The sequence below is a fragment of the Tauraco erythrolophus genome, chromosome 18 (genome assembly GCF_009769465.1).
Source record: "Tauraco erythrolophus isolate bTauEry1 chromosome 18, bTauEry1.pri, whole genome shotgun sequence".
Taxonomy (NCBI): Eukaryota; Metazoa; Chordata; class Aves; order Musophagiformes; family Musophagidae; genus Tauraco; species Tauraco erythrolophus.
In genome coordinates, this window is record NC_141482.1 from 503976 (window position 1) to 529276 (window position 25301).

Genomic DNA, 25301 nt, shown 5'->3' on the forward strand with positions numbered 1-25301 from the left:
GAACCACAGCCAGCTCTCAGGGGAACACCAGGAGAGCACCTCGTTTCTCCCTTCCCAGCTACTCAGTGAACTGAGAAAAGGCGAAAGAGCTTTTGGAAGCTCTTGGCCCTCTCCTGAGCAGGATTTCTTTCCCCTTCATGACATAACACATAAAGCCCAGCGGAAAGCTGAGGAACTGCAGCACTGAAACAAGCAGAAGGAAAAGTTGGCCATGCACATAGGTGTCGCCTCTCTGGGCAGGTCAGGCACAGGAATCATCCTTCCTACAGGCTACACAGCATTGCCTTGCAGGACCCAGCCATCCACAAGCCAGCCACATCTGCTCCATCCTTTCCTCCAGGCTGGATTCAGTTGCACAGGGGTTGGCCACTGGAGGGAATGTCCACAGCAGGGACAGGCCTGTGCTCAGGGAAGTTCTCCATCAGTGCTGGCAGAGGTGGAAGGTTGCTGTGTTCTTGGACATCCCTGGCCCTGGCTCGGGGTTTGTAATGCCATTGAGGAGGAAAGAAAAACAGCAAAGGAGAAGCAGACGCTGCCCACAAGGAGGAAATCAACAGCAGTGAGGAGCAGTGGGGAGTCACCCAAGGCACTCAAAGCCACCAGAAGCAGAGAGCATCCCTGAAGGACAAAGCCAGCTAAAAACAGGAAAGGAGACTGAAAAAGCCCTTCAAAACAAACAAAAAATAAAAGGACATCAATATCTTGCTGATGGTGGTCACAAGCAGGTGGAGGTACAGCTTTGTGCCGGTGTCAGCCACCAGAATAAGCTGTGCCTTCTCTGGCATAGTGTCCTCAAATCCCTGTGCGCATCGCTGCCGTGCAAGAGTGGGTTTACTTTGCTCCACCTGGGAAGCCACTTTGGGACCTAATGGCCTGGATCACATCTTCTCCCAGTGCAACACCATCATGCCCTGGAGCCAGGCCACAGAGCACCAAGGATGCTCCCCATGGTGCGCCAGGAAGCTGGGCCACGCAGGGCACAGGGCGGGTGCTGCCAGCCTGGGCACTTCAGGCCAGAGGGGTTGGTGGGTTCCCAGACCTCTCAGCAGCACGTGCACTGCTGAGCACAGGCAGCTATCTAAGGGAGCAGTCATTGTTCTCCAAGCCCTCTATACCTTCAGGAAAAGCCTCCGGAGGGATCTTGAATATTTTATTGTCCACTTTGATCTCCTCCCGTCTGTACTCTGCTGCAGGGAGCGAGTTTTTCTTGCATAAACTATCCAAGATCTGTGTGGGTTTGAAAGCGTCTCGCCACATGTTGTAGCCGTTTCTGCAAGGAAGGGAGAACATCAAGAACATCTTCAGCTTAGACACACGAGGTTTGGTTCCTAGGCTGTGAAATGCCCTGTCTTCGCTATAGCACAGGCTATGCCACCAGATCCCTGCTCAGATTTTCACTGGGAAAACCATAGACACACAAAAGCTTAACGAATGAAAAGCTTAACGAGCTCTCCTCCTCCAGAACAAGCCAGGCTTGCACCCCACAGAATCATTAGCCCCAGAGCAGCAACAGGAGCAATTCCAACTGCAGCTCGTATGCGGGAGAGAGGTTTTAGCAGCACTGGGGACTCAACTCCATGCCCTCTGCTAATTCTCCAATAGCAAGGTAGGAGAAGAGAAACTGGCCAAAGACACCAGAGAATCCATACGGAACGAGGCCAAAGGAAAACAGATGTCCTGAGTCTTGCCGCTCACAGAATTAGCTACTGCCAGAGAAACTGCCCTACTTTCTGAAAGAGGTCAAAATCACATCAATGTCAAATGAGCACTTTTCCCACAGAACACCAATCTGAAAGCATTTGAGAATTTTTTGCTACTTATATGCAAAATGTATTAGTTCCGCAGTAGGAATTAGAGTTATCACAGGAAGCTGGTAGGAGTCTAAAGGAGATGGAGGTATCTGTGTAACTTCGAGTGAATCTGTGGGGCACCTGCTCAAAAGACACTGTGGATGCAACCTCCATCCTGCAAAACTGGAGGTGCTCCGTTACCCACCCAAACGGTATGCGAGAACAATGCGTCTCATGGCCCTAATGTGTCACACCAGTACCTACATGTCGTACTGAGAAGCCACTCCACAGTTGGCCCTGTGCTTGCTATAGAATCGATTCTCCAAGTCAATCTTGGTCTCTCCAATCAGATCATCAGATCCAACCAAATCATGGTCGAATACTGCCACAGTGAGTTCTGATTCCACAGGAAAGGAGACGGTCAGCTCCACAACTCTGTACAGAAGCAGACGGGGAGAGTGCAATTAGCAAAGAGAATGGAAAAGAAACACATAGAATCACAGAATCATAGAATGATAGAACGGTTTGGGTTGGAAGGGACCTCAAAGATCATCTAGTTCCAACCCCCCTGCCGTGGGCAGGGACACCTTCCACTACACCAGGTTGTTCAAAGCCCCATCCAACCTGGCCTTGAACACTTCCAGGGATGGGGTAGCCACAACTTCTCTGGGCAACCTGTGCCAGTGCCTCAGCACCCTCAATGCAAATAATTTCTTCCTTAGATCTCATCGAAATCTCCCCTCTTTCAGTTTAAAGCCATTGACCCCTTGTCCTGTCACTACACGCCCTTGTCCAAAGCCCCTCTCCAGCCTTCCTGTAGCCCCTTCAGGTACTGGAAGCCTGCTAGAAGGTCTCCCTGGAGCCTTCTCTTCTCCAGGCTGAACAGCCCCAACTCTCTCAGCCTGTCTCCATAGCAGATGTGCTCCAGCCCTCAGATCATCTTCGTGGCCTCCTCTGGACTCGCTCCAGTAGCTCCATGTCCTTCTTGTGTTGGGGACTCCAGCTGTTGAGGTGCATCCGCAGGTCCTGAGGGAACTGGCGGATGAAGTTGCTAAGCCACTATCCATCATATTTCAGAAGTCGTGGCAATCTGGTGAAGTTCGCACTCATTGGAAAAGGGGAAACACAGCCCCCATCTTTAAAAAGGGGAAAAAAGAAGACCCAGGGAACTACAGGCCAGTCAGTCTCACCTCCGTGCCCGGCAAGATCATGGAGCAGATCGTCCTGGTGACTATGCTAAGGCACATGGAAAATAAGGAGGTGATTGGTGACAGCCAACATGGCTTCACTAAGGGCAAATCCTGCCTGACTGATTTGGTGGCCTTCTATGATGAGGTCGTATGTCTTTGATGGATAGGGGAAGAGCAACTGACATCGTCTACCTGGACTTATCCAAAGCATTTGATACTGTCCCACACGACATCCTTGTCTCTAAACTGGAAAGACGTGGTCTTGATGGATGGACCACTCGGTGGATAAGGAATTGGCTGGATGGTCGCTCTCAAAGAGTTGTGGTCAATGTTTCTATGTCCAAGTGGAGGCCAGTGACAAGTGGTGTTCCTCAGGGGTCAGTACTGGGACCAGTGCAATTTAACATCTTTGTTGGAGACATGGGCTCTGGGATCAAGTGCACCCTCAGCAAGTTTGCAGATGACACCAAGTTGTGTGGTGTGGTGGACACGGTGGAGGGAAGGGATGCCATCCAGAGGGATCTTGACAGGCTGGAGAGGTGGGCCGGTGAGAACCTCATGAAGTTCAACAAGGCCAAGTGCAAGGTCCTGCACGTGGGTCGGGGCAATCCCAAGCACAAGTACAGGCTGGGCGGAGAATGGATGGAGAGCAGCCCTGAGGAGAAGGACTTGGGGGTCTTGGTTGATGAGAAGCTCAACATGAGCTGGCACCATGTGCTGGCAGCCCAGAAAGCCAACCGTGTCCTGGGCTGCATCCAAAGCAGCGTGGGCAGCAGGTCAAGGGAGGGGATTCTGCTCCTCTGCTCTGCTCTCCTGAGACCCCATCTGGAATACTGTTCTGCTTTGATCATCCTACACATTTAAGAACTGTATTTGACAATTCAAAGACGTCTGATAGAGTTTGGTTCTCCATAAGATCAGCGTGTGCAGTTTTCAGTGTGCATGTTCAAATAAAAGAGTTACTTTTCCAGAAACATACACCCTTGGATAGAAGTCCTGGAGCTAGATAAAAAGCTCCCCAATGCTCTGTTGCTGCTTGGCTTGCTGTTTTGTTATATTAAGCCCTTGGGAGCACTCCCCTCCTAACCCAAAACACCTATGGCTCCTGTGTCAGCTGGAGGCAAGAGATGTGCCTGGAACCTTTGTGTCACAGCACAAGATTCTCCAGCAGAAAGGTACAGAAGACCGCACATGTTGGGCCACAGCCTGAGCCCCACATTTGCACTATTCCTATTCAACCTGCTAGATGAAAATTTGCTGCATACTCTCCAAACACAGGATTGAGCTGTTTTGGGATGTATCGCTCCTTTGTGTCCTTCTGCTGCTGCCCCACAGTCACCACCACATAGGGGTCTGCCTTGCCATTGGGGTCTGCTGGAGACAGGTTCGTAGCCTGGAATACACAAAAGGTACTGTCATACACCAGCTGCAGAGAGCAACCTGCACAAGGAACATTGCACAGGCCTGAGACCACCCAAGCCCACTGGTCAGGTCTCTCCAGCAGCTGTCCCGGCAGTGAAACAGGCACTTGATCCCACGCAAATTCCCACTCAACAAGCCACAATGTCTCCAGCTGTCATCCCACCTACTTGATCACTGTCTCAAGGCAGATGAGAGGAGCTGAGAAATGCCCATCTGGATTTTTAGCAGCTCCTGAACCTACAGAGCATGGAAGAATCCCCACGGACAAGATATAGCTGACCTCCACTGAGCTGGCAGAGCCTTCGAGCCAGCCCTGAGCTTTTCACAAGTGCCGCTGCTCATGTTTACTGAGCAGAGAATGGTAGAAGGTCCATAGGGAGGGACAGACCTCCAAGCATTACTGCCACCACCACCAGAGACCTACCTTAACGATGTAAACTCTTACAAGAACCTTGATGGGTCTGTTCCTTGGAACGCCCTGGGAGACCTTGGGCTCCATGCCGGCTTTCTCAGTGGGGTAGACATAGAAGGAGCCCTGCAGAAAAGAGATTGCAAGTAACAACTATATACAAAAGAGAATATCTTAGATGAGATTGGAGCCACCAAGACCAGCTTCACCTGCCAACTGGAAAATCAGAGCCGTCGCTCCTCACAGACCACAGACACCCTGTGCCCATGGCGACAGTCCTTTCCAAAGGCACCATCATGTCCATATGGCCCAGGCAGCCCATTTACACGTTAGGCTGCAGGCGGTCAGACCAATGCCAAAGCCAGATCTGAACATTTCCAGGCACTTTGGACTGCCAAAGGCAGGGGCACCCAAGGTTCCTTAGGGACCTTCTTAAATCAACTCCTGTAGTAGATATTTCAGTCTTCAAGAGCTCCTGGGTGGGAGGATGATGCCTCTTTTAAAGGAGTGTTACTAATTTTAAAACCAGCGAAGCTCACTAATTCATATTTGCATACTGAACAAACCCAGAGGCCCCAACCAGAATAAGAGTCCTTTATGCTTCATCCTTTCTCCTTGCAAGAGCTGAAAAATCTAAACCAGGTTCATTTATCAACTAACAAAGGACCACAGTACACAACTGCTTCAACAAGCACCAACAGGACCCTGGCCACGCCACGCCATGGCCTCACATCACCCTGCACACACATGCACTCTCCAAGGCTCTGCTGGTGCCGGCATGCTCTGAAATACATATTGTCCTACGGATTTTTTTCCACATGCAGCACAGAAGTCATTCAGATGATACAGCACCTTGTACTTCCCCACAAAATGTTCATCCTCATTTCCACCTTCATCCTCATTTGCTTTGCCACGGTGAAGGGGGAAAACACACAGCCAGTCTTCAAAATTATCAAACTCATTTTCCAGCTCAGAGTTGTAGATCTGAAATAAGTAGAAAGTAATTTTGGGCCTTTTTTCTGCCACCTTAAAGGGGAGGAGAGTCAGAAAGACCATCCTTTTCCTGCTTCAACCATTTCACCTGGTCCTACCTCACTCCTGTATTAGTCAGTGCAGGGTGTTATGGTTTTCCCTTATCCCCCCCAGGTCCACCCTCAGATGTGCACCCACATCCCAGCTTGACTCCAAGGTCTCACTAGTTGTTTCAAAGCCCAGCAACAATGAGGGCCCAGCGCACACTGTAGGTTCTCATCCCAGTCTAACTTCCACTGCAGGGAGGTGAGGAGGACATGGACAAAGCGCTGGGGATGAAAGAGGCCAGATCTGTTACCCCAACAATCACCTGAAGGGTGGCGATGAGCTTCCTCTTGGGTCGAGCAGGTTCAGCTTCAATTACTGCTTCATCTTCTGTTTCCATGTCAATGGAAGATGCATTTAAATTCCCTCCATCTACAAACAGCAATAGGAGATAAGGAAATGCTCTGATCTCTCCCATCATCTCTAGTGTCTGACCCCAGCACCAGCTTTCACTTTCAGCCAGGGCTTTGGCCTGTGTCAGGGTAACTGGAGCTAGTGCCGTCGTAACAGGTGTCTTTATGGCATCTCAGCTCTCCCAGCATGGCACAGCTGGATGGGTGGGGGACAAAAGACAACATAGACTTGCCTGCCTGCATGGCTACTGTCTAGGAAGGAAATGAGCGGAGACCCAAGGGAGGAAGGTGGCTGGACCAGCCCCCCGGCGCTGTCAGGGAAGGTACAAATGAGAGCTAACCCTCTTCTTTGGGGGTATGCTTATCTGATGGACTGCTGCTTTGGGTGGGTGTAGAGACAGCTGTACATGGAGAGAGCATAGCTAGGCCTTGACCCTTCTCTGGGGCACCAGCAACCCAAGGACAGAAAGGGTCCATCCCTGCCCCATTTCCCAAAGACCCCAGATCCCTTGAACACTAATGGCATGAAGGTACCCTCCAGCCTTCTCTTTAAATAAGATTGTCCTGGTTTCAGCTGGGACAGAGTTAGTTCTTCTTTTGAGCAGCCAGAAGAGCTCTGTGTTTTGGGTTTAGTCTGGGATCTGTTATGAGCAGAATGTCGATAGTGCACTGATGGTTAGTTGGTGCTGGGACATCAGGGAACTTCCAGCTTCCCATGTTTTTGCCAGTGTGCAGGAGCACAACAGGCTGGGGGGGCATGGCCGGGACAAAGGGGCCACAACTCCCCTCATGATTTGAACTTAAGACTTAGAATTGAGGGCTAAAGTGGCCAATGGAGTATTCCATATCACGTAGCATCATGCCCAGTATAAAAATGAAGGTTGACTGAAAAGAAGGGCTTTTGGTCTGCCAGGGGCTCTCGCTCGGATTCTCGGAGTGCCCTCTCTCTCTCGCTCTCTCTCTCTCTTTTGAGGCCTCTCACTCATCTGGGATTGCGGTGTCGGGACTTCTCTGTTTTAAGATTGTCCTGGTTTTAACTGGGACAGAGTCAGCTCTTCTTTTTAGCAGCCAGAAGAGCTCCGTGCTTTGGTTTCACTCAGAGGCTCGCTCTGAGAAGAATGTTGATAGCAAGTTGATGTTTGTGGTTGGATGTGAGACTCCAAGGGCTTTTCAGTGTGCCGGAGTGCAGAAGCACGGCGGGATAAGGGGGGAGCACAGCTGGGACAGGGGGGACACGATTCCCCTTGTGATTTGTGGTGGAACTTAAGATTGAGGCCAACCTGGCCAATCAATATTCCATATCACGCAGCGCCATGCCCAGTATAACAGTGAGGGGCAGCCGGACAGACGGGCTTTGGCGCTTTGGCTCTTTCGCCGCTTTTGCTCTTTTGCGCTTGCTGCGCTTTCGCTCTATTGCTTTTTTTTTTCTCTCTCCCAGCACTCCCACTCTCGGAGTACTCTCTCTCTCTCTCTCTCTCTCTCTCTCCCCCTCTCTCCCCCCCTCTCTATTTCGGGAACTCGCGTCCGTCCGGGATTGCAGCTTCGGGACCAGACAGGCTTCGCATACGAGGGGGTGGTGAGCACCTACCCTCTGTATTAAATCATCTGTATTAAATTGTTCTTATCTCAACCCACGGGTTTCCCGTTTATCCTTTAATTCTCTCCCTCATCCCTGGGGCTGGGGGAGGGTGAGTGACCGGCTGTGTGGGAGGTTCGGCCTAACCCACAACAAAGATGATTAGTCCGGGATGGGACGGGCCTTGGTCACCGGGTGGTGAGCAATTACACTGTGCATCACTTGTTTGTGTATATTATTATCATTATACATATATATCTTAATTTATTATTATTATTATTAAATTATTTTTATCTCGACCCATGGGTCTCTTTCCCTTTCCCCCTTTAATTCTTTTCCCCATTCCCCGGGAAGGGGAAACCACGACAAGGATGCACGCCATTTCTGTGCTGGCGGTCTCACCTCCCTCGGTCATTGCTAGGTGAGTCACGGCTCAGAGCTCCGCAAACCTGAGCCCACAGCTGTGACGCTGTTCTCAGATCACCCCTCTGTCATTACCATCTTTCTGTTGCCTCGTAGTGAATCCTGTACCCCAGGTGAGTAACCCAGGTGCACAGAGTGACGTCCAGCTCCTGGACAGTTTTGTCTTTCCACCATCCCCTCTCTCCATCCCTGCTTTGTCTCCTGCTCTCACCCTGACAATTCCATGATCCTTGCAGCTGATTTCTCTGGAGGTTTTTGCTTGCTCAGGATGGCTCTCGCTTCAACGCAATTTTACGAACATTTTTGAGGCAAGTTTAGTGTTTTCAACCAATGTTCCCAGTCCCTCTGTTCCCTTTTGTGTTGCTTTTGCTGAATGTTGCAAAGCCATTGCCTGCTCAGACTCCATTCCCACAAGTCTAGCATGCTCCAGGATGGGGAAAGTCCTAGCTCTCTCCCCACAGAAGAGCTGAGTATCACTAGAGGACTCACCTGCATCATTCAAGTCATCATTCTCAGCATCTTCCTCATCACTGCGTGTCTGAAAAACACTCACAGTCACTCTGCATCCCTGACAGCAAAGGTTTGTCCATCCAAGCATAGGACACTGTCAAACTTTCCTGCCAGCAGAGTCAGTAACACCCAGTCTGAGGTCATTTAGCACTAACATCACTGCAAGAGGGTACCCAATGAGTGCTTTAATGATATTTTCTTCTGCCCAGATCTTCCTGCTAGCTTTTTTGATTGGGATTTAAGGGACACAGGGTAAGGAAGGAAATTTGAGGCAGCCCTGCTCCCATAGCACATCCTGGGAAGACAGTCAGGACAGAGAGTAAGCAGCATGAAAGCCCCTGCATTACAGCTCAAATCAGCAATGTCCCATTTTCGAGAATACCTCAACAAAAGCCTGGTGGCATTCTCAAAACCACTTGGGCACCTAACCTCAGGGATGTTTCAACATCCATTGCCTGCTGAAATCGGCCTACCTGGTGGATGCTTGACACCTGGCTACCTTAAGGGCACTTGACACTCAAAAGCCCACATCTTCCCGCAGATCCGTGCCAAGGGGGCTCCTATGACACTCAGTGCTGTTGAAAGCATCTTCCTCAAGCCGGTGCAGCCACTTTTCCCCTCTGCTGGTAGCTATCATAAAAGATTACCTGGTTATACAGCTCCTTCAGGGACTCGTAGTACTTGGACCACCAATCCAGTTCTTCCAGCTCTGGTTTTTCCTCTTCATATTCATCCTCCTTCTTTACAAGCCTATTGAGAGGAATTTTCTTCAAAGGAGCCTTAAAAGAACAGAGAAAAGGGTTCAGAGGGAGGAAAAGTGGCCAGGACCCCTACGCCCCCTACTCTGGGGTCCCGGGAGCCTCTGGCAGAGGCTCAGCTTTCAGATAGGGCACAGGAGGTGCAAAGCTACCTGTAGCCCCAGGTTTGTGTGTCGGTACAAAAGGAGCAGTTTTCGAGGCGCAAGGCAGCACCGCTCTCCTCCCTGTGCCGGAGCCCAGACACACCACAGTGCCGAGGAACAGGCAGGGGAGAGGAGGGTTTGGGTCCAGAGCAAAAACTTGTGGTGGAAACCTAACTCTGAACTTCTGAACTTTCTTTTTCATTTGTAACCTTCAGTTTGGCTTTCCAAACTTCAAAATTTGCTGGGTCCAACACATCACTCACCTTCACAAGATTCAAGGGGTGAGAGCTGGGACCTGGGTCAGCAGGTGCCAGGCCAATGTTTACCACAGTCTGAGAGGGAAGCCGCTGGGATGAGGCTTTCCGAGCTGAGATGAAGAGAAATAGCTTCATGTTTCCATGCATTTATTTCTGCCCACTGCTTCCTACTTTTTGGCCAGTTGTTATCTCACAGGAAAACCCTCCCTGATTGCTTTTAAAGCTTTTGATAGCAGACCCAGCAAAAATACTATTGGAAATCCAAGTACAGTGCTGAGACTGGCCACCATCATCAGCATGCTTGTTGCTGACTCCCAGGAACTCAGCTTTACAAGATACACCTTCCCTACTGGGAAATGACCACAGATCGATCAATCCTTTGCTTTTTCCCCTTCATGTCATATTTATTCACAGACTTCCAGATCAGGAGCTCTGGCTGTTGCTGTCACAGAGCAGTTCAGTGAATCTATCACCCAATGAACAGACCTTGACTCAGTGATGTGAGAGAAGTGTAAACTTTTCAATCCTTGGTATCACAGAATGGTTTGGGCTGGAAGGGACCTCAAAGATCATCCAGTTCCAACCCCCCTGCCATAGGCAGGGACACCCTCCACTACACCAGGTTGCTCAAAGCCTCATCCAACCTGGCCTTGAACACTTCCAGGGATGGGGCACTGGAGGTCTCACTGGGAACAGCCCTCCAGCCTGGCTGCACAGAGGGCTGAAATAGGTGAATACAATAGTCCTTCCCAGGCTAAACATCTCTGATTCTAGCCACAAACTTTCCACAGGGATAAGTTACTGTCTAGTATCTAGCCCGAGCTAAACATTCTGCTGGACTGAGACATCTTCACAAGCCATTCTCCCTCCTCTAGTTTCTACAAACGTAAGATGAACAGCAGCTGGGAAAGAGACCCCAAGGAGATGCCACATCCACAGATGAACAGTCCTGCCAGTGTGGTGGGGAGGCAAACATTAATCTAACCTTGGAGAAAACAGTCCGTAAATTGCCCTTTGCCATTCCCGAAGAGGGATGCCAGCCCTTACACAGTGCTCCATCACTCGGCTGCTGCTGCTTCTTCCTGAACACCAGTCTGAAGCCAAGCACTACAGACCAGGATCACAACGTGCCTCTAACCCTAACCTGCCCCACGCTGTGCTTTTGCTGGGTATCCTATGGGTCTCGGGAGAGGACTCTGCTGTCTGGCTAGGAGACAGCAGAAAGGCCAGGGATCTCTGCCACTGGCAGAACCTGTCTGCTGCCTCCATGGGAACCTCGCCAAGCAGCTCACCTTTGGGCATGTCTTCTGGTTCCCCCTCCAGCTCTCTGGGAAAGAATTTCATCACATCAGACACAACGTGGGTACCCACCAGCACAGTGCGCCCAAACGCTCGTTTTTCCACCACGAAGATGCTGAGGGGAGGGTGCAGGTAGACCTGCTCTGGGAGCTCCTGCAAAAGAACCGCACAGGGGTTTGCAGGAGCAAGGGTGATAACTGCAGCAGCCCCATCACACGTGAGGAGGTCTGACAGCACCTTGCAGCTCTGCCCAAAAAACAAAGCCTTGCAGTGATTGGTGATGGCTGAGTCTGCTCTTGATGGGCAATTTCTCAAAGGTTTTGATCTGCAGCTGAACCATGTGGCCACGGGAGAGGAAAACCCCAGGGGCAGCTTCTCTCCTGTCACCTTGCCCCATGGAGACAGGCAGTGCATGGGCGCAGAACAGCCACAGTGCACCCTGGCATGGCAGGACCCCCTTACCACTCACCACATCCATGTATTTGACCAGCTCAGGGAAGTTGGGGTTCTCTTTGTAGGCCATGATCACCTCTGACTCCACCTTCTTGCCAGCACATTCAATGATCACCTGGGGCTGATCCACCTCAAACAAGTTCACCCGCTTCAGATGCCGTAGGCCCCAGAACAGGATCTGAAGAACAACATGAAGCCGCTGGGCTGCTGGAGATGTGCCAGGCATGGCACAGCATAGCACAGCCACACAGCCTGCAGCCCTGCCCAGGGCTGCTGCCTCCCTCACCCCGCGGGCACAGACCCCGGAGAGGCATGAGGCCACTCTCCCAACCAAGCCACCCAACAGCTCCGACTGCCAAACTGCTGAGACGGTTTCTCCCTCATGTCAAGCACCTCCATTTCTGGCATTCGCTCAGGCCTCAAAGGCACGTTTGAGCTCCAGACCCGACTCCCTTCCCAGGACCTGCTCTCTGCACAGACCAGCCGTTCTGTCCCCTCGGGGCGGCCCGGTGGGGAGCCAGCCCAGCAGAAGGCAGCGCACCTCTACACGAAACTCCTTCAGCACTGGGCGGATGCCCTCAGGGATGATGAACCGTCCAGCGCCGGGGTCTCCCAGGTAGCTGGGCTCCTTGGGCTCCACGTCTTCAGGCACTGATGGCTGAACAGGGGGAGCCAGGGCACAGCAAGCAATGAAAGCCATTTCTTCCCATGCCATGCCCCCTCTCCGACCCCTCATGATCTGTGCCCACAGGCTCTGTCCCTGCAGCCCCCCTTCTGCTGAATGTCAGATGTGGCTTTCCACAAGGAATCCTCTGGTGAGCCCCATGCAACCAGCTCCTCACTCACACAGCTCTCCTCAGAGAGCTGGCAACCATGTGCAGGTTCCAATGAGCCCGTTACCTCCAAATAGCCACTGTAATCCAGCTCAATCAGCTCAAAAGTGGCAATGAGCTCTCCTGCTGCTTTGATGCCTTTGTAGAAATCAAAGAACTGCAGGGCGGGTTTGGTGTACGGCTCATCAACCAGCTTCACCTGCGGGACAGCAAAGGCTTGGCCGAGGAACTCAGGGGAGCCCTGCAGGAAAGGAGGGAAGGGGTCAAAGCATCTCTGTGGTGTCTCACCACCACAGAGAAAAGACCACCACTAATTCCAGCCAATTTGGGACAGCACAAGACCACTCTTCCACCCTCACCATCCTCTGCTTTGATTTCCTCTGCCCCATCCAGAGCTAGGAGCAGATGAGATGCACCTGCAGCAGCTCCTCTTAATTCCCAGTCCACCTCCATGCAGAACTAGACAAATGGCCTGGGATCATGCACCAGAGGACATCGAAGATAGATCACGTTGCTCAGTCTCCTCCAGTCAGGGTCTGAATGTCTCTGAAGACAGAGATCCCACAAGCCCTCTGAGCTCCAGGCCCAGCATTTGAACTTACTCTGGGTGAAAGTTGCTTCCCTATATCAATGGGTTTTTTGATTTCTTTTTCTTTTTCCAACTTGTGTCCATTGTGACCATCCTGTCTCTGGGTACCTCCAAGAGAAGTCTGACTCCACCTTTCCTATCTTTCTCCACCTTTTCTATTGCTGCAGGCAGCAATAAGACACTGCCTTTGCCTCATCTTCTCCAGGCTGAACATAGCCAGGTCTCCTCGCTCTGTTCTATGCTCCAACCCCAACCATCTTGGTGGCCTCCTCCAGAGTCACTCCAGTATGTCAGTATCTGTCTTGCACAGAGACCCTGGCAATGGATCCAGGAAAGCTGCTGAGCTACACAGGAGAACCTGGTGTGAGTTACGTTATGCCCCTTACGATTACAGAGGCTCCAGGAGTGGAGGACGACTTCAAAGTACTAATGGAGAGAGAAAAGGGAGGACTGCGGAGGGATGGAAGACAACACCTGGGGGACAGAGGGGAAGGAACAGCTCTAAGAGCTACATCATGTCCCCCTGGCTCCGAGCCCTCTGCAATGCCAGCCTACTGAGGAAGCAGGGCAGGCAGCTGGGACAGGCACAGTGCTTCTCCAAAGAGGAGAGATCCTGGATCTTCTGAGCATTCATCAGGCCCTGGCTCAGGACATCTCTGAGCCACCTGCATGTTGCAGCCAGCAGCTTCACCCCAGCCCAGAGCAGAAGTCTGCAGAAAGTCTCAAGCTCAGCCACTGCCCCTGGGACTCACTGACACCAGTGGACCAGGATCAAGCTGAGTTATGGAAACCAAACAGAGATGTGGCTCCTAACTGCCCACTCACATCACCCACACAGGGCTCTTTTGCCTCCTCTGTCCTGGAAACGGCAGCAGGAGGGCAGCATGGCCATACTTACAAATTTATTGTGGCTGAAAAGGTTGATTATAACGATGGGGGTCTCTGTTTTCAACTCTTCTTTTTTCCCGTCAATAATGAGCTGGTCAAACAGAAGTAGCTCGTTCCACATGGGGCTCAATGTCTCCTCCAGCATCTGCAGACAGAGACAGGAGGCAATGGCCTGAGCACACCACAGCCCGTGGAAACAAATCACAGGAACTTTGTAAAGAGAGTGAGGAAGTGTGGGCTGATCCCCTTTCCCATGCAGCCGCACGCAGTTGGCGCCTGGCAGGAGGAGAGATGGTAAAAGCGTGAAATCATCACTTGGGGCCAACTAGCACATGCCAGTCAACCTTTGAGATCATGCTCAATCACATGTATGTTTTGTCAAACATTCCCTGAACATAGTCACATTGCCCAAAGCACACAAATACCTTGTGCCTGGAATTACAAAATTTCCAGGAGGACTTCCACAGCACCAGCCTTCAACATGTCAGTGAGGACACAATGATTTTTCTCTCCCCAAAGTCCCCCAGAAGTCAGAGGCATGAGTTTAAGTGCTCTCACCCTGGTGGTCTGGCAATAAGTTGAAAACACCACTCTTGCAAATGGATCTGAAAGGCCATTGTCATCTGCAGGGAGGATCCCTCGAGCCTGATACAGATGGGCTCGGAGCTGGAAATAGCTGAAATCTGAGAGGAAAAAGAGAAGAGAGGTTCCAGTTCCCCAATCCAGCCCTCCATGAGGCCAAAAACTACATGAAGAATGTCAGCCAGGTAGGAGTGGGCACATCCCGCAAGGAATGGGTACCATTTCTAGGGGCACTCGCTGTGGTTCTCTGAAGGCCAGCACATCTCAAAACGTGTGGCCAAGCAAGACAAGCTCAGAGGGTTCCCCAGACACTTCTGGGAAGGACACGACACACAAAATGTGACCTGTTGTGAGAATCTGCTGTGGGGGAGCACTACAGGGGAGCACCTGAGCTCAGCACAGAGGCAGCCCTGGTGCCCACTGCCAGTTTGGCAGCACATTCAGTGCCTACGAAGCACCCATTCCACCTGCTGCTCCGGATGTCACTGTGCAAACACATCCTCTGAGAGCAAACTGGACCTGCCTGTCCCAGTCACGCCGGGGAGATGACACGGAGATGATAGATCAGGTCCTGCTCCTCGGACACCGACCCTGGGGCAGGACTTCTCACGTCTCTGCTCTCCTGCTCACAGTTAAGCCATGGAAAAGCGGTGCCTGCACTCACCATCCCTGCTGAGCCGGCTGGGAGGACTGTATGCCGAGAGCTGGGCTATCTCCTGCCCACTTTCAGAGAGGTACTTGAATTCTTCAGGCAGCTCCGCCAAACTGTTCTTCGCATATTTGGTTATCCCAAGCCACATGTAGACTTCCAGTTTGGCAAAGATCTCACCAGTGTGTAAGCCAGCGACCTGAAAGCACAGGGGGTTTGGCAGGTTTCCCATCTCAGCCATGGCCCCATCAGAACAAGATGATCACCATCAGCCAGCGACGGACTGAAAAGCACAGGAGACAGAAGCACCACACTGGCAGAGGCAAAAGGCAGTGGTGGAGCAAGAGCTGTGTTTCCTTGTCAACTCCAGGATTTCAGTAAGGAGGGCTGGAAGCAAGGTGGGAGAAGCAGCACGAAGTAAGCAAGAGCACGCTGTGTCAGTATAAACCCTACCTTCATAAAGACAGTCTGGATCTTCGCACAGTCCTTGCCTTTCTCCTCTTCGACTACCGAGTAGAGGATGTTCTGTGCAGGAACTCTGGCATACGCCACACGCCTGTTGTTGCTGAGCATCCAGATGAGGACATCAGGGAGGGTGCACTGGGGCTGGAGGGGGAAAAGAGAGGAACGTCACAGCAGAGGAACAGCACGTATCTTGTCCTCCCTCCACTGGCATGGAGAAAGCACCATCTCCTCGCAGGAGGGACTGCTGGCTGCATGTCGCTTTGGAGATCCAGAAGCAAAGGAAGGCCCTAAGGTTGGGCACACGCTTCGGAAAGTCTCAGCCCTGCAACATGGCTCTGCAGGTTTCTTGGAGGGATCTGTGATCCACCTTGTTTTTCATTGTGAACACCAGCAGGACGCACTTGACCCCACGCCACGTTGGGAAGAGGGAGCTCCCACGAGACCAGAGAAGTATTTTATCCCACGCGTTTGACAAGAGCCCGAGTGCCAATCCATGGGAAGGAACCACATTAGCTGCCATCCCAGCAACACAAGTGCCTGGTGCAAGCTGCAGTTCGGGCTGAGAGCAGGACTTGCAATAAAGCAAATGCACAGACGGAAGCAATGACTTCTTTTAAGCTCTAACCCGGGGTCTCTTCTCCATCTCAGTTTTCCTGCCATTAGTGTTTGCACTTGTACTCAATACTTGTACTTGCCATTTCTCAGTACACGAGTAGCTGAAGCAATTTATTACTGATCCAAAGCAAGACCGCCAGCCTCCAAGTGGGGTCTAAAAGTGGCAAGTGCAGGTGCAGGGCTGGCTCCAGAGACAGCAACATTCCCGCCTGATCGCAGGGAGCAAAACGGGAGGAGGTTCCTCTCTTGTCTGGGGGATGAGCTGCAGCTCAGCCGGGAGGCCGGGGCCTGAGGACAGCTTCTCCTGGTGGTGGTGCGAGGGATGACATCTTGGTCCATGCTAAAGTCTGCCCTCACATAGCTAAAGGCGTGAAAACGATTTGACTTCACTTAGTAAAGACTTCTCCAAACTGCAACATCTGTCCACCTAACCCCAGCAAACGTTGCATTCTGCTTTACACTACACGATTTTCCCCGTTACAGCCAGTGAAACTCTGAAAACGGAGTCTCTGCTATGGATGAGAGGCCTTATTTCAATGCAAGTTTGAATTTGCAGAAAGTGTCCAGGGTCAGTCCCTGGTGGGACTGTGGGCAGCACAGGCAAGGCTGGTTTCCCAGGCAGTCTGCTCACAGCCCCGCTGCCGGCACAGCCTCGGGCTGGTCGGGCAGAGAGGCCTGGGTGGCCTGGAGCTAGCCCGGCTCTGCCTCCAACCCACCGCTGAGCTGCTCGGAGCCCTGCACTGTAACCAACAGCCCTGCAAAGCTGCCGAGCCTCATCCCTTAGAATCACAGAATCATAGAACAGTGTGGGTTGGAAGGGATCTCAAAGATCATCTAGTTCCGACCCCCCTGCCGTGGGCAGGGACACCCTCCACTACACCAGGTTGTCCAAAGCCTCATCCAACCTGGCCCTGAACACTTCCAGGGATGGGACATCCACAACTTCTCTGGGCAACCTGTGCCAGTGCTTCACCACCCTCAATGTAAAAAATTTCTTCCTTATATCTAATCGAAATCTCCCCTCTTTCAGTTTAAATCCATTGCCCCTTGTCCTGTCACTACACGCCCTTGGAAAAAGTCCCTCTCCAGCTTTCCTGTAGGCCCCCTTTAGGTACGGGAAAGCTGCTATAAGATCACCCCGGAGCCTTCTCTTCTCCAGGCTGAACAGCCCCAACTCAGCCTGTCTCCATAGCAGAGGTTCTCCAGCCCTCGGATCATCTTCGTGGCCTCCTCTGGACTCGCTCCAGCAGCTCCATGTCCTTCTTATCTTGGGGACTCCAGAGCTGAACGCAGTATTCTAGGTGGGGTCACAAGAGAGCTGAGCAGAGGGGCAGAACCACTTCCCTTGACCTGCTGACCACACTTCTTCTGATACAGCCCAGGACAGGGGTGGCTTTCTGGGCTGCCAGCGCACATTGCCGGCTCATGTTGAGCTTCTCATCCACCAGCACTCCCAAGTCCTTCTCCTCAGGGCTGCTCTCCATCCATTCTCTGCCCAGCCTGTACTTGTGCTTGGGATTGCCCCGATCCACGTGCAGGACCTTGCACTTGGCCTTGTTGAACTTCATGAGGTTCTCACAGGCCCACCTCTCCAGCCTGTCCAGGTCCCTCTGGATGGCATCCCTTCCCTCCACCGTGTCCACCACACCACACAACTTCGTGTCATCTGCAAACCTGCTGAGGGTGCACTCGAGCCCACTGTCCATGTCTCCAACAAAGATGTTAAATAGCACTGGTCCCAACATCGACCCCTGAGGAACACCACTCGTGACTGGCCTCCACTGGGACATTGAACCATTGACCACAACTCTTTGAGAGCGACCATCCAGCCAATTCCTTATCCACCGAGTGGTCCATCCATCAAAACCACGTCTTTCCAGTTTAGAGATAAGGATGTCGTGTGGGACAGTATCAAATGCTTTGGATAAGTCCAGGTAGACGATGTCAGTTGCTCTTCCCCTATCCATCAAAGACATATGACATATGACCTCATCATAGAAGGCCACCAAATCAGTCAGGCAGGATTTGCCCTTAGTGAAGCCATGTTGGCTGTCACCAATCACCTCCTTGGTTTCTATGTGCTCCATGATCTGCTCCATGATCTTGCCGGGCACAGAGGTGAGACTGACAGGCCTGTAGTTCCCCGGGTCTTCTTTTTTCCCCTTTTTAAAGATGAGGGTTATGTTTCCCCTTTTCCAGTCAGTCGGAACTTCACCAGATTGCCACGACTTCTGAAATATGATGGATAGTGGCTTAGCAACTTCATCCACCAGTTCCCTCAGGACCCGCGGATGCATCTCGTCTGGTCCCATGGACTTGTCCACCTTCAGGTTCTTAAGATGGTCTCAGACCTGATCTTCTCCTACAGTGGGCGGTTCAGAAGAGTCATCACATGAAATATGGTAACTTCCAGCAGCTGGACCTTGGGATTTTACATAGCAAGGAAAGATAGCAGGGGAAAAGCTCCAACTCCAGCTAGCGAGAGTGCCAGTAGCCAGCCCAGTGCCCTCTCCTGCTTGGAAACGGGGTGCCCCGGGAGCAGCTGTACCTCTTTAGCCATGAAGTGTAGCTTTGCCAGGATCCTCCTTGTCTCCTTAACCTTCTCCTTGATGTTGGCTCGAGTCAGCTGCCGCCTCACACGGAGTCCTTGCTTGGCATACAAGATCTGAACAGAGAGCATGGCCGTCACGCGCCTGGCTGTGACCCAGGCATGTCACGCTGGCACCCCTCACAGTGGCTCTGCAGGGAAGTGCCCGTGTGCTGATAACATCCATCCTGCCCCATCATGCCCTGACCTCCACCATGGCTCGCTCCTCAGCTGCTGAGAGCAAATCTCCATGAACCTGTCACAAGTCATTTAGCAAAGAGTGCCAAGAACTGGAGATGCCAGTAACGCATCAGCTCTGCCAATACCAGCCGGTAACAGAAGCCGGTGAGCATCATTTGGGGCAGAAAGATGTGCAAGGAATAAACATTCCAGAAGCTGGTGGTCTAAGGCTCCAGATAGTGCCTGGGGGAGGCTTTGCACAAGGAGAAGCTTGGAGGCACAGAGGTATGGGGATATGAATATGTAGGAAACTGGAAGACAGGGCTGGGCTTTCACCCACTAGTTGACAGTGTAGAGGAGAGACTTTGTGATGAACCAAAACGTAATCACAAAATCCAGAAGGAATTCAGGGTGCAACCCAGTAGAGACTGACAAGGCCAGAAAACTCCTCTCTTGGGCTGGTTCTCTCTTTCAGAGAGTCTCAGACTTACCGGAGTACCTTCACCATCACCCAGGTGATGATGTGCAGGGAGGCAGAGGGGAGGGAGCTGGGACCCAGACATGCCTAAATTTTATTTCTTGCTGCTGTCATTGTGTTTTGGTCAGCCTTTCAAAGCTTCGTAGTCCGATGGAGACTATGAGCACAGCTGTGCTCTGCTGAGCTGTGATGGAGGGTACATGACTGTGCTCTCACCCAGCCAGGTGGCCTTGTCTGCAGGATTATGAGGGTCTAGGTGTTGCCCTCTCTGGGGATGGGCAGATGGACGGCTGTTGTTGGTCTGCTGGACAGGTACCCAGCCTGTGGGTCTCAGTGAGCTCCCCCAAAACTGCCTGCAGGAATAGCCTGCACCAAAAGGCCTTCAGCAACCCACTGGGCAGCGACACACGTGCTCAGCTACACGTGCCCCACAGGAGAAGAAGGACAGCATCTGGGCACACCATCTGCATAAAACCAGAGGCAGCACGACCAGTGCTTGCCTGTTTCCTGTGGTGGAAGCTGTACTGCTCTGAGCAGAAGTGGGAGATGCTGCAGTAAAAGCCTTTGACTAATACCATGAGTCTTAGCCCCGAGTTTCCTTCTTAGCATCAATTCTAGCTGGTCCTCCAGAAGCACCCCTGAGAGCGGGGATCACACAGGCTACCACCACCACCACTGAGCCCCACAGCTTACGATGTTGCGCATCAGGTATCTCATCCGACATCTGTCAAGGTTGTTTGGATGTGCCATTGCTTTCCTCTCTACGCTGAGTGAATATTGCCTGCAATGAGAGAAGCAGCACAGGCCCTGCATCCCCTGCACCCCGCGGGCAGAGCTCAGTTCATGCAACGGGGGCACAACCTCCAAATCCCTGGTACTAATCCGGACACATCAGAAACCCCCCTCTCCGCAATGCCCTCTCTTCTGCAAGCTTTTTCATTTGGAAGGCACACTGGGGATTGCTCAGCACCTGAGGCTCCCTCTCTACTGTCACCATCACAAGGCTGGGGACTGAAGTGCGTATCAGAGCCCACCGGGCACGCGCAGTGATTGGAACACTGGCCTTTTGTCTGCGGCATTGAAGAGAGTGAAGGAAACATCCAAACATCTAGGAAACACTCAGAAGCCCAGGGACATGGAGGCTGCATTCTGTGACCCCTGTGTTTCCCAGGACTGGGGTCTCCTCTCCAAGCTTGAAGAGCTACAGGGTCCTTTCCCCAGGTCGTGCTGGTTTCCTTCGCTCATCTGCCTCGAGAGGACAACAGAGCAGGCTGTGCCCAGCTCAGGCAGACCAGGATACGACCTCCTAACCTGACAACAAGAAACCTTAGGAAATCAGGGACACGCTAACCTGCATCCAGCTACAAATTCCTCCAGCACCTCTCCGAGCCGCTCTTCTGCTTTAGCCTTTGGCCTTCTCATGAGCTTCTCCACGTCATCCAGCCCCTGCTCCTGTGGTGAAAGCGCAACGTTCAGGGAGCTCATGCCTGGCTGCGGGGTCAGAGTGAAATATTGCATTTGCCACGAATGGCTTGTGTCCTTCTGCAGAGCTGGGGATCGCAGGAGCGCTGCAGGCCAGCACTGTGCTGCCAGGGACTCTCTGGAGCCTGGGGATGACCCAAACGCTGGTCATTACACCTTGTGTCTCAGTCCTTGAGCAGCCACTGGAACACACTGCAAGCTCTGCTTCCTGACTTCTCAGCCCAGAAGGGAAGGACGAGGCCCTGGGAAGAGACTGCACTCCCCTGACGACAGCCCGAGGCTGAGTCTGCTTGTGGCAGCATCTCCCCATGGCACACCCGGCTCAGGACTGGCAGCAGAGGAGCCTTTCGTCATGGATGTCGCATCACTCACATCTCCAGGAGACACGGCCAGACCACGGCACAGCATGGGCAGTGGCTCTGCACTCACTGCCCTGCACCACATCTAATGGGCAGGTGGGACTGAGCCCCGCGAGAGACACGGACTTGCATGGGGGGTGAGGATGTGTCAGGCAAACATCACAGAGCAACTGCACATGCTACTGGGAAAGCACAGCAGGAAAGACTGTGCCGCAGACGGACACTCTGAACACCCTACCAGGCGCTCTGCCAGCTTCACGATCCAGTTGGAAATGAAGAGTCTCCAGGTGTGATCCTCCCAGTAGCTCCACACGTACACGCAGGGCTTCTCATGCGTCATGGGCAGGCAGCTGTAGGACCTACGGGCAGCAGGCGCAGGAGGTTACGGCTGCTGCTTGCAGAAAGCACACGCCATGTCATGATGCAGCGCTTGCACACAGCACAGGGAGCAGTGCCTGGGCTCTGTCCTCCTCGCAGGGAACCATCTGGTTGGGGTCCTGCACCACGGACATGGATGCAAGCTGCTGGGTCAGCCCTTTGCCATCCCAAAGCAGCACACAGGGTTTCCAGCAGACAGGGCAGCACGGGCTCAGATGAACGAGGCTGACAGGAGCGTGGGATGCTGCCAAGATTTCTTGTTGCTATAGGACTGAGTAGCAGCAGGCACAGGGCTTGCAACGCAAACAAGACATTGCCAGGCCTGTGGGACAAACCAGGCAGCATTCCCAGAACAAACGTATTATCAGAAGAGCTTGTGGATGTGTCTCGCCTGTCCAACACAGGAGAGTATGTGCCAGAGTACTCCTCTCCTTCCTCCTCACTGGAATTAAGCCCGTAGGATGCTGCTTGTTAACCAGCAAAGGGACCACTGTTATTGATGGGTCACAGTTTCCCTGTGACCCTGTCCTTGGCCACCTGCACACATCAAGCAGATGTCGCAGGGCCTGTCGGGCTAATGGACTATGGCAGCCAGCTAGACCACGGCAAACCGCAGGTTTGCAAAGAGGAGAAACACCTGCACAGCACCTGCATGGCTGAGGAGACCTCTAACAACTTCTGGAATAACCAACCTGGGAAGCTGAGGCAGGACCAGGGCAGGTGGGAAAGAAGGGTGAAGAAGACTCACCTGTCATACTCCATGGGCTCTGGTCTCTGGCTCTTCGTGACCGACTTGTTCAGTGCTGGTGAAGCTGGGGCCAGGACTTCAACATCCAACTCATCATCTGAACCAGGGTCCAGCAAAGGCTGCTTTTCTTCTTTCACTTCTCCCTTTTCCACTTTTCTCCACACTTTGGTCGCAACCTCTTCAGCTTTGCCATAGTTTCCTTGAAGTTAAGCATTAAACAGTAAACAGATAAGTGGGATGGCTGTTAAACAACTTTGCTAGCTTGCGAAATCAGAGTGCAATCACCCTGCCGCGAGAAGCACACGGGCACACATTGCTTTTGGAACTAGCAGTTCAGTGGCATCCAACCATCAGAGCATCACATGGACAACCAGGAGGTCTGGGAGGAAGCTGGGCAATTACCAGGAAGTCCTTGTGTATGCCTTCAAGTTCCACCAGCTCTGCCAACTCCTGCTAACTGCCACCCACACCCCTATGCTGGGGTCAGCAGCAGGCAGTCAGGAAGACTTCTCAGCATCAAGCATCTCCACCCACCCAGCTTAGGAGGTGGAGGCTTGGACATGCTCTTACCATTGTTTCCCCATCACCCGCTGTCACAGCCTCTCAGGACCACATGGCGAACCCCAGTATCCCAGCTTCCCCTCCTTTGCTTCCCTTTCTTGCTCCCAAACCCTTCTACCTCTTCTCACCAATATTTCTCAGGAGAGCTTCAACCACTCTCCCCAAACAGGAGAGCACGCAGACCTTTAAGCTAATTAAAGCACCGTGCACACTCCCTGGCCTCATCCTCTGTCCTTCCCGAATTCCTGTTTTGGAGGCACAAGCTGCACAAGGGCTGGCACCTTAGGGCCTCAGTGCTGACGTGGGCTGTCAGAAAGACATTTGCTCTGTTCCCACAGTTTCTGGACACGGGGCCCTGGGGAATACCCACCTATAGAGACTTCAAAGCTGACAGGCTTGGAGCCGAGAGAGGAGTCCATCATAGTGGCTTCAAAGAAGGCAAGGAAGAGGAGGAATTCCTCCTTCCTCCCCAACGCATTCTGAGCAAGGAGACAGAAATCAGCCTGAAAGCCTCCTGTGCCAAAACACTGCCCAGCAGAAACCTGGAGAGCACCAGGGCACGGCCAGTGCCTGTCAGCCCTCCCAAGGGACATCAGTGGGCTGCTGCCAAGGTCACCACCGCGGGGCTGTCAGACATGGGACAAGTTTTCTGGGAAATCTGGGGGGTTGGTGCAGAGCCATAGCTTTGGCTGATGCTCGTGCAAAGCCACTGGGCAGGTTTGCAGGCTAAGGGATGGCTCCAGGGGAGCAAAAGTACATGCTCAAAGGCAGCTGTGCCCTGGGAATAACCCCCGTGAGAGCCCTCCCTGCGCCAGGAAGGCAGCACATGTGGGGATGCTCCAGCCTTTCTGCGGGAGGCATTTTTGGGGCTGCAGCTGTGGCCTCAGCCCTTGCAGAGGCTCAGCAAGCCCTGGATGGCCCAGCAATGGGCAGGCTGGCTTTGCTCCATCACTGTTACACCAGCAAGTGATCCCACTGCTTCGTCTCCATGAGGCCAGTGCATGCCGCAGGCCTCCATGGGTCAGCCACGCCGGCACGGCAGGACTCACCTCAGGGAGGGGATGAAGCTCTTCCACCTCCACAGTGACCTCCCCAGGCTGCTCGGCCTCCTGAGAGCCCCCAGCCTCCTCCTCTCCCTGTAGCTGGCTCAGTTCTTTGGCCTTCTCCCTGGATCTCTTACTTTTCTTCTTCAGCTTCAGTTTGCCGAGGGCACCTTTCATCTTGTCCCCAAGCTTCCTGTCTGCCACGCTGGGGCTGCTGAAGATCTCCACTGTGACGGCGATGAGGATGCGCCCACGGTAGAAGATCCCCTCACCCATGCCCTCGTTGAGGTCCCTGTGGATGTCCCGCAGAGCCGAGTTCTGGGGGGAGCCATATAGGTTCACCCAGGCTGGGCCAAATGTGGGGTTAAAGCCTGTAGCGACAGGGACAGGGTCTAATTACACCACAGGTGCTGCTGCAGAGAGACCTCTCCCCAAGAAGACAGCCCAGGACACAGGGATGTGAGCCTGCTTCTGCCACTCCAGCTTCCCACCTCCAGGAGACCACCACAGCAGGGCAGAGGGGTACAGCATGGGGCTGTGCTAGGTCTCACCATTCCTGCCAGGGTCTGAGATCTGCTGAAGGTCAATGTAGTGTGTAGCAATGGCCACGTCACCAACATTGGCATCATCCAGAACCTGGATTTTTATCTTCCTGGCCAGAGGTGGGAACATCTCAATGAAGCTGATCCGCTCGTTCCACTCAGGCTCGGTGGTATTGGTCTCCACTGACGTTTCCCCCTGGAAAGAAGAAAGTGTGAAAGCCATGCAGTCCCAGCCGGTGGCCAGAGCAAGGGATGTCTTGGAGCCTCTCTGGGAATGGCAAGTTCTCCTGTCTTGCCTGCTGTGCAGGCTCTGGAGGTGGCAGTGTCCCTGCTCCTGCCCCTGTCCCAGTGATTGCTCTCTGTGCTTCATCAAGGGGGGCTGTCCCAAGGCACTGGGCATGCCCTGCACAGGCAAAGGAAACACTTGGAAGTGGGCAGCACTTTGGAAGTGGGCAGATGTTGCAGAGTCCTCTGGGAGCACCCCGAGGCCCACCAGGCTGCCCAGGGACTCATACTCTTCTTAATGGATATCACAGGACCAGAAATCCTGGCCTGGGGTGCATGAATGGTTGATGAGGTTGATGAGAAGCTCAACATGAGCCGGCACCGTGCACTGGCAGCCCAGAAAGCCAACCATGTCCTGGGCTGCACCCAGAGCAGCG

At 52.8% G+C, this 25301-nt stretch overlaps 1 protein-coding gene across 1 annotated transcript in view; it reads right to left on the reverse strand.

Annotated features, from left to right (window-relative positions):
- Nucleotides 1-25301, reverse strand: part of LOC104379264 (fer-1-like protein 4) — a 44781-nt gene that overhangs the window by 7540 nt on the left and 11940 nt on the right. The window contains exons 14-38 of the mRNA XM_086622629.1: nt 24649-24835; nt 24104-24468; nt 23425-23533; nt 22494-22692; nt 21606-21726; nt 20878-20978; nt 20220-20307; nt 18830-18946; nt 15655-15807; nt 15217-15400; nt 14529-14653; nt 13981-14115; nt 12561-12734; nt 12202-12318; nt 11677-11838; nt 11201-11360; nt 9915-10018; nt 9398-9529; nt 8730-8778; nt 6154-6260; nt 5664-5795; nt 4827-4937; nt 4246-4373; nt 2055-2225; nt 1116-1270 (exon numbers count right to left, since the gene is read on the reverse strand). Of these exons, the coding sequence (XP_086478755.1) occupies nt 1116-1270; nt 2055-2225; nt 4246-4373; nt 4827-4937; nt 5664-5795; nt 6154-6260; nt 8730-8778; nt 9398-9529; nt 9915-10018; nt 11201-11360; nt 11677-11838; nt 12202-12318; nt 12561-12734; nt 13981-14115; nt 14529-14653; nt 15217-15400; nt 15655-15807; nt 18830-18946; nt 20220-20307; nt 20878-20978; nt 21606-21726; nt 22494-22692; nt 23425-23533; nt 24104-24468; nt 24649-24835 (3586 nt within the window). The remainder of the gene's footprint in view (nt 1-1115; nt 1271-2054; nt 2226-4245; nt 4374-4826; nt 4938-5663; nt 5796-6153; nt 6261-8729; nt 8779-9397; nt 9530-9914; nt 10019-11200; nt 11361-11676; nt 11839-12201; nt 12319-12560; nt 12735-13980; nt 14116-14528; nt 14654-15216; nt 15401-15654; nt 15808-18829; nt 18947-20219; nt 20308-20877; nt 20979-21605; nt 21727-22493; nt 22693-23424; nt 23534-24103; nt 24469-24648; nt 24836-25301) is intronic.